A 15,672-nucleotide genomic window follows, 5' to 3' on the forward strand; every position below is an offset into this window, starting at 1 on the left:
AAAGTATTAAATACTGTTATCTTACTTCCCTGAGGAAATGTCAAATTAAAAAAGAATATCCGTGGATGTGAAGACCCGCTTTTATTCAGTAAGATCCAAAAAAACTGGGAGTTAAGAAAAAATTAAAAAATATTAAAATTGATCCCATTGATCAAACTTGCATTTAGCAAGTCAATGCTAAGAGCTTTTTCTTAAGGCTTTGTTTTGCTCATTCTTTTCATCCTTTCTGTGTGTTTTGACAAGAAGCTTAGCAAATCCTACTGGGTCATCTCTATTGGAAGTGTTCAAATTTAACCTTCCTATTTTATGAACTGTCATAAGCTTTTAAGGAGCTTTTTCATTTCGCCTCAAAATGTAGCAAGTTGTGGGAGTAAACTGCTAAATGACTCAGCAGAAGTATGACATTTCAGCTACAAAAATTCCTTTGTTTACATGAAAATAATGAACAGTCCATGAGACCTTCTTTGGAGGCATATACGGATTAGCACTGGGAAGTATTTGTATGATGTTCTCTTTTAAGAGTAGATTTATTGCTCTTCTTTTCTAATAGGATAATGTAATGAAAAGAAGTTCGTACCTTAAAAGTAAGACACTAAAACAAAACATAGCAAAACAAAAAGCAAATCAACCTTGAGGCTAATTCAGGGGTGTGACTGTGCCTTTTAGAAATGGGAGCATTTGCATCCTGTGGTAACTGAGATGTATTTCTATGTATTTCTGCTTCTGTCAGTGGAAAAACAATTGTAACAAAAATAATGTATTGTCAGAGTGGGAAGGTGTGTTCTTAGAACCCAGTGTTGGTGGACTGCATAAACTTTGTCCCCAACAGCCCCAAGCACGCAGTTAATACAGAGATAGCAGGGGAATTTTTATCCAGAGCTTTTAATGCCTTTAACGCAAGGACAATTAGGCAACTTGATAGAAGATCTCTGTGTGTGTGTGTAGTTCATTGTGTAAAGGCATACATATTATAGCCAAAAGTGTGTGGCCCTGCAGAATGTCATATTTAAAATCTTGATCTAGTTTATAATAGCCAGACTTTCCAAAGAGGTTGTAGAACAAAACCTTGCCTTCAAAAGCTCAGATAAAGCTTTTTGAAAGAACTTAAATGCACAAAATGAAACAGTTACTCCTAATAAGTACATTTTTCAAAATTTGCTCCTTCTCGTGTCAAAAGCTTGATCTTCTCCCCCTCTGTCCCTTTAACAGTGAGTTATTAGTAATAACAGGTATCACTCTTCCCTTCAAACTTTGTCACTCATACTTCTATTTTCCTGACCTAACCTAACCCTATTTTGACTCACTGCTTCCAAACCTCATCACTGGACTTCTGAATGTTTATTCTACTCCCCTGTGTATTATCCAGTCTTTTAATCAAACAATATGAATAGTAATGTAAAGGTAAATTAGCCTGCTGCAGAGTGGAAAACTTTAGACCTTTACTACCTTCATTTACTAAACAATTAGGGCAAAACTTGTATGAAATATCTTTTCATTGCATAAAGTGTTAAATTCTTACTGTAAACATCAAACTCCATGCTAACAGGAGTGAGTAAAAATATTGCAACTTTTTTAACTTCTTGTAAAGAATAGAAATACATTTTTGAAAGCAATTAGTTGAACTTCAGCATTCTGAACTCTGAACTAGGACTTGATCTCAGCCTGGGTCATATGACAGATCTCTTCTTGCAAAAAATATAAAAAAGCAAGGTACAAAGTCGACTGCTTTCAAACTCTGGCTCTAATAAGGAAGCAGAAGTTCTTCTGTTAGCTTCACCAGCATTATACATTTAAGTGTATATCTTGCCTTTCTCCAGTTATGACATTCAGCAGTAATATTTAGTTTGAATAGGTAGAAATAGAGCTGTAGTCAGGACTTAGGCATGAGGTCTCACAGGAACAGTTATAGTGAAATAGGAAGAGTTAGTAATTAAATTCAGTTTTATACAATTATCTAATCATCTGTAGTGTGACTTACTGTAGAGCACAGCATGTAATGAATGTGTACCTAGCAGAGTCCTAGGGAGACTTAATGTGCTGTACTGGATTCATTGCTGTGACTGTAGCTCACATAACTGTATATAAATTACCTTGAGTATTACCAGCAGCATGGGCTTGGTGTTGCATTCCCGGTTCTGCTTGGAAAAATAAATAGGTATTTGAGTAATACAGCCTTTTCTGAACTCCATGTGGCCAGGATAACAATGCCAGCAGTACACGTGCTGTCTGCTTACTCCTCAAATCCCTGTATCTTCAAACAGTGAAATCAGGAATAGGACTCTCTCTCATGCAGAGTTTTTAAAAATTTTCACAGTAGTAAAACCTTCTCTGACTTCGCAGTAATGTTATGCTACTTATATGGAGTGAAAAATGTAGATTCTTCTTACACTAAGTGCAGTTGTAATTATTTACAGGGAGATGTACTACAGGTGAATGTTCTCTCTTTAATCCTTAACTGGAGTGCTACCTTTGTGTTGTAAGAAAGAAAATGCTTTGGAAGTCTAATTCTGGTAATAATTGACATGTAAATGTTAATACCTCTTAAACATGGACTAAGGTACTTCATCTGCATGCTTAATAGTAAATAAGTTTTCTTCTGATCTTAAAAGTTTCTTCCTCCTCCTCCTCAATTAATTTCATAAACTTGCTGCTCTGGGTTGAGGCTACAGAGCTAATGTGTAAATACAATTTTAAGTAGGATGTTCTTTTTCTAATGCCCTGGAGCCTTTGATCTAGGCAAGGATTGACCATCCTCTGTAATAACTTCCTTCAAGACTGGCAGCAATGCCTTGCAACCACCCTGTGTTATCTCAGATCAGCCCTGACTGCTGTTTTAGGGAGGACTGAAATGAAGCGGTTCACAGAACTGTGAGATCTGTGAAGCCCTTTTTAATGTGAGAAGCATGTTTTATAAAAAAATGTTTCTTTTCATCTTACCTTTCATGAATGGAAATGACATTCTATTTTTCAACCACAGATCTTCATTGTAACTTATCAGATATGAGCAGCACATTTGTATGAAGAGGTGTGAATGAAAAGGTGAACCATGGAGTGCAAAATTGTTAAATGCATCAGTACATTTAGATTAGTGAGTCACTTGTGTACCTTTGAAATACATATTCATTGTGTTCTTTTCTTTTTGCATCTGGCGAGATCTGTAAGAGAGATTTATCTTTGTTTATAAGAAGCCTGATGATAAGGAAGAAACAGGTTTATGAAATACAAAGACTTTTTGTGTCATGTATTAAGTTGTATAAATTACCCCTACAATTATTATTATTTTTTCTTAGCCACAGAGTAGTTCACCTCAGTGACTTAACTGTGCTTGAAAGAAACAGAACCGAAAGAAATCAACAAACAGTAGCAAAATCAAACTGAAAAACTGTAGGTTTCAGCAGCTGGTTAACTTTTGGACTGTCACAATAACAGCATTCCACAGTGGGCAATGGAAACTACATGGCAGTGGTTGGTAGTGATACCTGAATGGAACTATACTTGAAGGGCCTAGAAGTCAGCAGGTGAATAACACCCTCTGCTTGATGGACACTTAACACATCTTCACTGTTCAAATGAGTAATTCATACTGAAGGAAACTTTGCATTGAGAATTGAAAGCTAGACCTTGATAAAAATTTAATAAACCTCAGTAAACTTCAGCAGCATTTTTCAGCATTTTTCAACTTCCTATTACACTGTAGATAGTGTAATAAGTATATAGATAGTCTAATGTTGAAAGAATTCTTAAGATGAAATTATCTGTATAATCTTAGTAGTGTATTTTAAAATCCTGTGTATTAAAAGGCAACATATGCTGTTAGGGAACCACAAGATAATTGCTGAAAGTGCAAATGGGTTGATTTTTGCAACAGAAGAACTTAAAATATGTTAGTGCAATGAGAGCAACTTTTGTCTTTCAGCTTTAAGCTTTATATCTTCCTCTCAGGCAATATGGGAGATTTCTTCTGAGAGAGGATACCATTTATCTTGTTTCTTTTATTCTTTTAGAAGTTCTGTAGTTTTTCGTTATTTTACATGTGCTTTTAACTAAAGCCTGCAAGTAATATGACCCAAAGAAAGCAAGGGGAAAAGGGAAGCTGGAGAGGACAGGCAGTGAGAACAGCTGTATGCTGTATAGAGGTGCATGTTTATGATATTCAGATATGTTCCCAGGACTATTATGGTGTATTGAGTCACAGAGCTTGATTTTTGGTGTTAATCTTTAATTTTTGAAATAAACAACATAAAATGAGAACATGTAGCTGTTGAGAGGATAGAAGAAAATACAAGCAAATGTGGCATTTTTGAGCTGCTGAACTGCTCAGAAAAACTGCAGTGCTCAAAGCCCCACAATCCATAGGAGGTAAACTGCTGGTGGGAATAATCAGCACAGTAGGTTGGAAAGGTAGTGAGGATTTTTTAGTCTGTTCTTTACTAAATACTTGTATCTGATACTCTTCTTCATAAATAGTAATCTGTCACTAAGGAAAAATCAACGTTTAATGTTCAGTTTACAAAAAAGCTATAAGTGAGTTCTTTGGAAATTTGTAAGGTGAAGCAAGCACAGGTGTGTCATTGATACTGAAGATTTCACACTTGTAAAATATTGACATGAGAGCATGGTAAGTACAGCCACTCACAGGTACAGGTTCAATTTGTGACTGTCTTTGGATGAGTTGCAGTGTCCCTGTGACAGCCATGGTGAAGAGTTATTCCAATGAATATTAGCTCATGTTTCTTGAGATGGATTAAAAATGACAGATGAAGACTTGAGACTGTAATCAAGAGCTTCAGTTAGACTGTAACATTTGGGAGCAGGTTTGTAAAAATGTTTGACGTGTAGAAAATTATTTGTCCAGAGAAATACAGTGCTTGACAGTGGGGAAGAAATAATTGTTACATAATTTGCCTATGTGTACACTTAAATTGTATCTGTAACTCTCACTGAGTTTGTCTTAAAACAGTAAGATCAATTGCTTTGTAGAAAATTGAGATGGTAATTATTTTCTCAGCAGATAACTTTTGCAAAGGAGTATGAAGCTTAAGTAATATTCAGCATTAAACGAAATTACTCTGATAGCCACGACTGAAAAACTTTAGACATTTCTCTGGATTTGTTGTGTAGGCACTATGCTGATAAATACTAAAATGTTGTTGTTGGGGGGGAAATTACATCATTTCATACTTGTCTTCAAAAGTTAGCATAAAGGTTTTCTCAGAGCAAGCTTTTAGTCTTGGAGTATTCCAAAAGTGAAGAGAATGTGTGTGTGTGTGGATTTTTCTGCACCACAACCACCTGCTCCCTTTATGCAGGTATTAGTAAATTTAGGATGGTTTTTTAAGTCTTGCTTGAGTATTTTCTAATGGTTTCTGACTTCAGGTTTGCTGTAATTTTATAAGCCTCTTGAAGACATGTCTTGAGGTGTGTGGTTACCTCAGGGTAACCACATCGGGACCCCCCAAAACTAGCCAAAAGCTGAAATGTGTTCTGTTGACTTGAGTCCAGCAAAAACTTTCCAGTGAATGTGATGGAGTTGAAAATCACTCTAGAAGGTAGTGGTTGAAATAAATTTCTGTAACGAGCAACAATTTCTGTGAAACGATCAGTCACTACTCAATTACTTGATTGTTTCTTAAAGGAGTATGTTATATTCTTGGATTAAACATTGCATGTGAATATATATATATACACACACACACGTACATATATATATGTATATAAATTTATATCAAATTAAAATAATCTCTAACTGAAGACTATCCCTACATAGCTCATTAAGTGTGGAAGTCTACAATGTTAATCCTCCATCAGTTTACATATTTCAGGCTATGTACCTCAAGCCAAGTTTCATAGATTAATCCTAGCATGTGTTCAAATGGGAGGCTTGAGTTTCCATTGACAGTGTTAGAGCTGGTTTTTTTTTCTGTTGCCCTGTGTTCTTTACATGTGTATTGAGATAATTAAGGCAGCAGTAAGGGAATTGATGCAAATGAACTTAGCTCCTGCTTTGTCAGTGAATGAGTCAGGTATAGTATAGGGCTGATTTAAATCACCAGAGACTATGTGACATACTAACCTTCTTTGTAATTAGGCCTTAATCTGCTGTTGTGGAATGTTTTATTGCTCCACTTACATGCTTTTTAATGGCAATAAAAAGTATACCAGAGGTATAGAGCTTTTAAAAGCCATGCAAGGTACTTTTGCATGACATGGTTGGTCTTGTTTTGTGGGTTTTTTCCATTCCCATGATTACTTCTTCCCAATTGTAGTAATTGTGACCATCTGTGGCTTTACTTCGAGTGTGTGACAGAGCTGCAGCTATTCCTGCAGATCTGTGAGGAGAGGAAGACTGTTCATGGCCCTTATTTGGGCACTGTACATATGCACAAGGAAGGCTTTCCTATCAGGGAAGAAAAGGGGAAATTAGGGGTAAGGGAGGTCAGGCATTGTTAACAGGTTTTGCAGAGAGCTGATGTGTCTCCGTCCTTGAAAGCAAGTTTGCAATGGAGCTGTTTCAGCAAGTAATTCAAGCTTGTGTTCTTGTTTTGTTCTCTGGTAGAATGATGACAATGTGTCGCTCCAGGACGTCAACCTCTCAGTTCCATCAAGTCCAGAACCACAAGAACCTGAGTCCACTTTTAAGGTAATTGACACTGACTGACTCCACAGAATTGGAAATACAAACTTGTTTGTATTTAAAAAACACACCAAAAGTGTGTGTCACTCTGAAGTACTGCTTGTTGCTTCTTTCTTCTGTTTAAATGCAAACCTAATGAATGTTTATACACTTCCTTTTTTCAGTTTTGTTAAAATAGAAGGGTTTATTTGACCTTTGAAAATACATACTTACAAATGGTAGCACAGATTAAATAATTAAAATAACTTGTTACAGTCGTGTGGGAATTAAGAGCTGTAGAGTAACTTTTTCCAAAAAACTTTTACCTGCTTGCTAAGTACTAGAATTTGAACAGACAATTTTTGCTTTGAAGTGTAATCATACCATACTTATTCAATTACTTGCTCTGTTTCACTACTTTTTACTGTTGGCTTTAGTTTAAAATATCTTTCATGTAAGTTAAGTTTTCCCCAAGATGATGCAGGTATGACAGATGTAACAAAAAACAATGTGAACCCCACAAAGGGAGTTGCGAGGTTATTGTTTTACAATGGATATTAAAGGTGGAAGAAATCACAATGGATATTCCAAACAGGATCATCTTTTATGGTCACAGACTTGTAACGTTGTGCTTTCTGTGGTGGTAAGGTTTTATAGCATGGCCTTTTATTGTAAAATTAGTAGAGAAAGATACTAATTCTCTACTTATGGGAGGGGAATAGTATTTACTGAAGGTATAATGAAGTTATAAATACTTCTTGAAGAGGAAGAACACTTAAAATCTAATTCCTGTTTAGGACTCATCTGTCCAAATCCTGGTTTCAGGGCATTAGAGGTTTGTTAAAGCTGTGGATCCGTATGCATCATCCTTTAGCAACCCTGGTTTCTACTTTGATAGCATTTAGTTGTTGTATGATATGTAGTTGTTGTGCTTGTCCTTCCACAGTCACCTCCCTCAAAATCTTAGAATTTTAGTCTTGGAGAAAAAAACACTGCTTTTTAACTTAACAAAAACCTGTGAGATTTAACTGACATTTTGAATTGTCACTTTTTAATTGATACTAGCATATGGTTTGAAAAATTGCACAACAAATCAGGTGTCATCCTGAAGCAATAACTATTAACATCTTTAGTGAAACTGAATAGTAAATGCATGCTGCTAAATGGAAGTATTCCCCTTAATTTATGGCCTAGCTGTAATGGGCTGGTTATAAAATATATGCAAACTATCATGTGATGAAAAATGAGTTTTTAAAAAATTCATTCTTGCATATTTACCATTTTTTTAGTCTCTGAACTTTGCATAATTATAATGTCTTCATTATAATGGCCTCTTAAAGAGACTTCCAGTCAAGCCTCTTCACTCTGTAGTCTGTCTGCCTACAGCCCATCTCTCCATGGGAATGGGAGGAGGAAAGCATGTGCTGTTACTGCCAGTCCTCCATGCACATCTGATGTAGTATGTCCTGTAGGGGTGTGGATTTAGACTATGTAGTCCTTATAGAAAACCTCATAGTGCTCACTGTTCTGTTGCAGATGGATGATCTGCTGAATGAGATCAGGCAGCTCAAAGATGAACTGAAGAAAAAGGATGAAACAATCAGCCAATTAGAGCATCAGCTTGTAAGTATAATGCTAAAAGTTTAGCAAAATCCCAAGAGTGCACTGCAGAGTGGAACTAGGCAATTCTGGTGAAGGCTTTAAGGCAGCTAGACAGCTAGGTTTTTTTCCTGCACTTTCATTATAACAAAGGAAGGTTTGGATTCTACTTGAAGCCACCTGGCTCTTGGGTTGAGAACCTCTTGTAGAGGTTCAGTTACAGCAGACTGATTCTACATGTCCCAGCGTGTTTGCAGTTGTGCTCCTGAAATCTTTAATTCTGTAGACTAGTCATGATTTGTATGTGTGGCACTAAGCAAGGATGTTTATACCACTGTTGAAAGTATTTAATTTCCAAAACTGTTTTGAACATAAAGTTCTAGAAGCTGCTAAAAACTATCTATGGGCAAAGATAAGGCTACGTTTAAAGTGTTTTAAAAATTAACAAGTATTGGGCTTACCATTCTTGAAGCTTTTGTTGGTGGTTTTTTTATCCCTCTCCGTTCCTCTGCTGTCTGTTGGTTTAATAGAGAATTACACCATAGAATTTAAAGCTGAGCAAGTTAGTATTCAAACTTGATTCTTTTTTTTTTGAAAAAGCAATAAAAAGCATGTTGAATAGTCAGATTAAATTGGCCAAATAAGGACAAGTTATGGGGGCACTTTTGTAATAAAAGGTTCAGGAAGACACCTCAAGCAAAAGTCACGTGTGCCTTTTACCTCTTTGCTCTTGTTCTGAGTTTGGATTTTGCAATGTGTATCTCTGCTTTTGATTCTGGTAAATTCACCTGCTGTGACGATTCTTGTAAAATAGCCCCATGTATTCAAGCCATTTCAAACCGCAGCAAGATCTTACAGATAGGGTAGATGAGATGCCAACAGGTTCACACCATATTTATCATAGTTGGAGGCAGTGTTGTGTGTGATAAATAATGAAATGTCTAGCATGTGCTTTTGTACATACGTGCAGTGGAGCTGACCTGTGCTCTTCTTCTCCCTGTCTCGTTTTCATCATTCCCCCTGAAACAAAAATGAAAGGTTAAGATTGAGCTTTCTTCTCTGCTGTTTAAACAACAGAATTCCAGATCACTTTTTCCAAAAGTCAACATTTGTTCTGGTTTACTTGTAAATACACTTTGGGAAAAGCAGCAGTTGTGCAGCACTTTAAAGAGTATTTCTACAGTTTAATCATATTGTGCTCTACAGTCACTTAATGCATGATGTTTGAATGCTGGGCCTTGACTGTACTTTTCAAGAGGCTCAGTTGGTTAACCTCTAACCGATTCCTGTTTCTTTTTTCTCTCTTTGGGGGTGATGAAGGCCACTAGATGTAACTGCCAGAAAGACAGTCAAAAACCTGCAGGGGCATCGCGCACGCACGCCGATAAATTCACACAAACCTCGTGGAGGAGGAGTTCTGTGAGTACTCTGTGCCCTTCCTTCCCGGTTACCACCACCTGCAGTTCATTCTCCACTTCTAGTACTTTTGCTGCCACACAAATTGGCCTTCTTTAAGAGATTCTGTGCTGTATGTGGGAGTAGTATCCTTCCTGCAGTGCATCACTTGCATTCTTTTGCAGCCCTTTTCTTTGTTGCAAACATTTCTTTTAAATTAAGTAATTAAATTTTAGAAGTTGTCTCTTTAAATAATCACCCTTTGTGCTATTTAAGTTACAGTCAGTCCAAGCTGTGTCATACTTAAAGTCATACTTAAAGTATTTTCTTATATCCTGACTTTAAAGTCATAGGTATATCTTTGGGGTTTTTCCTGATCAGATTTTCATTGTTGACATTCTCATATTTATTGAAGAAAAGCAACTAAGTTTCAGTGCATAGATGTAAAAGCAAAAGTTAATATTATTTAATATTTCTTCTTATTATTTTGATAATTAATTTTAATAATTTGACTCATTAAAAAGATTATTGGGTGAAAATCACTTTGACAAAAGACATCTTCATTCCCATATGTTGTTGCGTGGTTCCCATTTGCTTCCATTATATAAAACTTATATTCTTCATGGAACACTAATAGAACACTTAAGATGGGGAGAGACAACATATTTGATATTATGTAATAATAGGAAATTACCTTTGAATCTTTGTCAGTCACCAGCAAATAGCATTTGGATCTTGAAGCTACTGCTCTAGCTAGAAAACCCAAGAGGTTTTATTAAAAGGCTAAAAATGGGTTTGATTTTTTTGTTTCTTAGTTTTTACCCTATGTTGAATTACCTGATTTAAGATTGTAGTGAAGACAAATCACCTCTGCTATCCTTCTAAAATTACTCTTTTAAATATATAGTGCTAGGGTAGAAATACCACCACACTTTATGTTCAGCATGTGCTGGCAAACAGCTTTATGCAAGCTTTCCAACCTCCTCCTGTCTGATAAGAACTCAATGTAAAAAAATCGTAACCTTAAGTAGCTTTTGGTTTGCTTTGACACCTCTGCTCCAGAATGTACATGTCATGTCTTTGTTTACCCCATTTATTTCTTTTACTTTGGAGCTTTTGAGCTCTTGCATTGTTTCTTTTTCCTATGATTTAATTTCATGTGTGTGATGTTCATGTCATGTTTTTGTGCACTGATACTGTTATAGTGGCTGTTGTTTTCATGTTCCTATTTTTCTATCTCATTTTTCACATGAATTCAGAAACAGATTAGTAATCATAGAAAGTTAGTTGCTGACTACACAAGTTTTAGTTTGAGTATCTTGTGGTATTAATTGATAAGACAAAAATACTGGAGAAGATGTGGAATTTGAGTTGCTGTCTCAAGCAGAAGGAATCCCTCAGCACAAGTGTCTGTTTTGGTCAGGTTGGTCGATATATTTCTTTTGAGCTATTTAGTAGTTTTGTTCAAAAAGACACATTTTTTTGTCAGGAGGAAGTTTGGGTTAAGGGGCAGTATCTTTAAAAAAATAAAAACTACTGTGTTTATGGTTGTGTGTGTGGATATATGTCATGATACACATATGTAGTTGTGGGCCTATGATCATTAGATGCACATTCCAAACATCTCAGTATTTTTATCTACGTGCAGAATTTCTCATGAAGTTGATAAAGAACGTAGGAAAATTCATGAAGTATTGACAAATTTCAAAATACACTGCTTCTCAGGAGCTTTTATTTGTAAGTGCGAAGTTTTGGGCAGAATGTGTTGGGTGTGTTTTGGGGGTTTTTTTCAATGTCTTCACTGGCATGTTTGTAAGTCACAGGGTTTCTATAAGCCAACAGAAACTGGTGGGAGCTCCTTAATGTGGAATTTCTTCAAGGAGGACCATAGCTTGTTGAAGCCAAGTTTTGATGATGACCAGACCTCAACTGTCTGGGTTAATGCTTCCTCTACTAACATGCATTTGGATGTTTCCTTGCATGGCTTAATAGAAGTATAAATGTATGGAACCAGTTTTGATCTAGAACCCAACATCAGAAAATGTCTCTTGTAATGGAAAGGAGACACAATCAACTCTTACTTTCTTGAGGTAAGAGTACAATAAATAGAAACAAGGAGACACCTGAGTAAAATGTATTCTCACTAGTAAAAAAAAACAACCCAAAAACGCTCTTAAAGAAATTGTTTTGCTTTATTAGCATTCCTGTTCAGTTTATTTTAGTGGTCTTGACTTAGGAGTATAAGGTTTATTGGTCCTAAATGTGGTATAAATCATGAAACATTCTTAATGTTTATGAAATTATGAAGTTTTTATAGAGACTACTTTTTTTTTAAACTGAATTGTAATGAAGTCTTGGCAATGAGAAAATAGCTCCTTTGAGGCATATAAGCTTTTTGCTTCTTTAAGTTTAGTAATAGTTTTCAGTGTTGATGAATATTTAACTGTTTTATTTTTTCCTATTAGTACTGACCTGCCAGTCACTTTAAATGATTGTGGATATCAAGGAGTTACTTCAGCTGAGTTATCAAAACTTTCAAGATTAATGTGGCAGTTTATAAATTCCTTGTATTCAATATTTTCTATACAAATCAGAACTGATACAATGTGTTTATTCCTGAAGTGTAAATAGCAGTCTGGGATCACAGTAGTTTAACATTTCAAGGAATACTTTAAATGCTTACTGAATATTGTTTCATAAAGAATAGATGCTAGAATAAACTAGGAAACAGTGAGAGTGGAAATCAGCTGTTATAAGACTTCAGTTAGAAATTTAAGACCATATGAGTTGCAGCAATTTGTTGCTATTCAACTGGCCATTTGAAATAACTAATTTTTCTGCTCACTTCATGGTTCTACCAGTAAACAGTCAAGAGAATATCATTAAACATACTCTTTTTTAAAAGTCATGTTTGTATCTGTTTCTTTGTTACTAGACATTTCTAGAAAATGGCCTGTTCTGATGTGATGCTCAACTTTGTCTCGTGGTTTTGTCTTTAGGGACCAGAGCTTTTTAAAGTACTTTTAGGGGTTTTTTTAGTATTTAAACTTAAATATGTACATAAATGGAAGCTACATAACTTTAGATTAATTTTTGGAACTTAGTGCTCATGTAGTAAAACCTAGTGGCTGAAAAAGAATGTGTTGGAAATTGGGCACCTTACAAATTAATTGGTAACTACCTGTTGCCCAGCTGCTGTGTCTGTGACGTGGCATTTCTTGTAAGCAGTGTCCTGAAAGGATGCTCAAAACTTAGGTAAATTCTAACTATGTATTAGTTTTAACTATGCTCTGGATAAAGTATTCCCTGACAGGAGAGACCATGACATTCCTAAAAGGATTTCTTACAGATCTCTTATACAGAATTCATTGCAATTAGTTTATGTCTATCATTTAATTATCATGAAAGAAAATAACTGAAACCTGGAAGAAGATAAAAAATACCTGAAGAAATTAATGTTCATGGACAGCTTGCAAGGAAGAAAAAGTGAGCATCCATTGCCACAATTGTCTTGCAGGCTTTGCAGCATTGTTTCTGTAGTACTAAATACTGGTATTTACTTTGAGAGTAAAGGGATTAGATGTCAAGTTTTTGTTGATAAGTGATTTCGTTTCTTGAACTGAAAAGGCTGTTTGCAGATGCTGAGAAATAAAAGACAAGCAAGCAAATTACAAAGCCCTGAATCTGGTTGAAGATACCTGCAAAGGATTCTGACCCCTGGGGTCCAGTTCCTTAGCATAACACAACTCCTAGTTCATGTTTACTTTTCCATTCCCTGTACAGTGTGTACAGTAAAAGTATTTCCCCCTGGTATCAGAGCAGCTCACAGTGATGAGAATAACCTTTGCTTCCCAAATGTGGGTACAAGGTCATTCTTGTCTCTGGTGAAATGACAACAGAACCTGTCAGTGTTCATGGGAACATGCATGTTCTTGTTCTTATCTACATCTTTTTTCTCCTTTTACCTTGAGATATTCTCTGCCTTCCATTTGAAATTTGTTACACTTCATAATTCCAAAGCCTTTCCTGTCAATTGTTTTGATGAACCTTTGTAATACCTTGGCTGTCTTTGTGTACTTCTGTCTTTTAGGTCTTATTACCTCCTTCCATCTTAGCCTTAAACCTCCTGTATGTGTCAACTCCCCAACTATGAATTTAAACTTCCAGGTTTTGAAGCCTAGTCCCTGTATATTAGTGTTCATCTTCACATCCAGCCTTGGTTGCTGTTTGCTTGATGGTCCATTCTTACACACCTTCTTGGTGAGCTGGAGCCATAGCTCAACCAGGTGGTCATGTTGTGCACCTGTGTCTTGTGCTGTGACTGTGCATGACAGGTAGGCACATCCACAGAAGAGAGGTCCCTTGAACCCTTCGCAAGCAGTTCTTGTTGGTTGAGTGTAAACCAGCACATAAGACTGGGTTGTTTTTTTTTTTTTATCTGAATACATTAAAAAAGACTACTGAATGTCAGAACTGCTAATTTATAATCTTTCTGGGTGCTAGGCTAGCAAGAGGAGTCTGCTGCAAAACCATTTTGTCTGCACTGACACTGAAGTGTGTCACTCTAGGTTTGTTCATGATGTGGAACTCTGAGTTTGTGTGAGACAGCTGGCAGTGCTAGGTGAGACACAACCAGAATCATCTCTTCTTCAGAGTTCTCAAAGGCTCCAGTTGTATGGACAAAAACGGATCTTTGTGTTTCTGCAGCAAAAAAATGTTGGGGTATCCCTGGGAAAAGAGCTGGAATATTTGTCTGTTGGACTAAAATTACTGTGCAGCACTAGCTTAGAAATATTTCTCTTTTCCTTTTCTGCTAGGAACAATTGCTTTTGTTCATGTGATTGCTTGTTCTAAGGTTGAGGTTTGTTCATAGCAATGGAAAACTCTGGCCTTAAAGTCTTCCTAGTAGCATTTAAAAAAACAAACGACAGCCAACAGGTTTTCCCAGTGCAGTTGGAGTCAGAACTTCCTAAAGCATTTGGCAGCAATAGTACATTTCATCCGGATCTCTGAAGAACGTTCATCATTTTTGCTGGTTTGGAGGCTGCTTTATTTCAGCTGCTCTTATTTTTCAACTCCTGAGTCTCCTGGGTTTTTTTAAATTGTGATTCGCTTCCCTTTGGGGATACTTTTGCTGTTTCACAATTCCAGTATCTGGGAAATGAGAGGAATGGGATTTAAGTTAAGTAGCTGGATGCACATAGCAGCTGAGGGGAGGAACTGTTCTGACTACTGTCTAACATTAAAGTGTAAGTGGAAGGAGTTTCTTCAGAACCCAGAGGAATCCCATCACATGTGGTTTTTTTTTTTTTTTTTAATAGAAGCTGAGGTAAGTTCAAAATTCAAAAATTCAAAATTTTGAAGACGCACCATTGTCTGAGGATATGTGTTTATTAGTCTGTTTCTTTTTTCCTCTTCTTTGGATTTCTTGGGAACCTCAGTAAACATTTGACTAATATAAGGAGATGAATGTGAATTGTTGTTTAAAGGAGAAACCTTGATACATTTGCTGGAGTTTTGTGCAATAAATACTATTAAAGGAAAAGTAGTCTTTTCATAAACCAGGCTTATTTGCAGATAGTACTCTTAGTGTGCTGTATCAATGGGATCAGTACATCCATTATAATTTGTAAAATCAATGTAGGCCATAACACTCAGTAAATTCTCAGTGCTGTATTTCCTGGTTCTTACTTCGTTCAATTGATGTTGATTTTAATTACCTTATTTGATGTACAACTGAACAGTCCTTGTTTGGTTGTTTTTTGGGTTTTTTTTGGTGGTTTTTTTTGCTGAGTTTTTGTTTCACAAAAAAACCCCCTGGCATTTATTTGACATCTGCCTATATGGAGCAGTGTAAACTGTAGTATTTGGAAGAAGGGAATTGCACCATGCCTGGAGAGCAGTTCAGCTTAGCAGGCAAAAGACTCAAGGAGGTTACTTGTGCTTTCTTCATTTACTTCTTCAGTCAGAGTGATGATAAAATACCATGAAGAATTATTGAGAAGACTGTACTTAGTGCTGTGCTTTGAAGTGCTAATATGGATGTTTAAAAATTTCCTGAATGT

General features: G+C 36.1%; 1 protein-coding gene across 7 annotated transcripts in view; it reads left to right on the plus strand.

The window, feature by feature from the left end:
• CCSER2 (coiled-coil serine rich protein 2) overlaps positions 1 to 15,672 on the plus strand; it is a 53,310-nt gene that overhangs the window by 22,079 nt on the left and 15,559 nt on the right. For all 7 annotated transcript variants that reach the window (XR_003544273.2, XM_027740104.2, XM_027740105.2 and 4 more), the window contains exons 6-8: positions 6,557 to 6,640; positions 8,150 to 8,236; positions 9,533 to 9,631. Coding sequence is in view for 6 of the 7 variants with exons in the window: in XM_027740104.2 (XP_027595905.2) it covers positions 6,557 to 6,640; positions 8,150 to 8,236; positions 9,533 to 9,631 (270 nt within the window). In the remaining variant the exon portion in view is untranslated. The remainder of the gene's footprint in view (positions 1 to 6,556; positions 6,641 to 8,149; positions 8,237 to 9,532; positions 9,632 to 15,672) is intronic.

This window comes from Pipra filicauda, unplaced genomic scaffold (assembly GCF_003945595.2).
Source record: "Pipra filicauda isolate LSUMZ 115617 unplaced genomic scaffold, ASM394559v2 scaffold542_size332237_pilon, whole genome shotgun sequence".
Classification (NCBI taxonomy): domain Eukaryota; kingdom Metazoa; phylum Chordata; class Aves; order Passeriformes; family Pipridae; genus Pipra; species Pipra filicauda.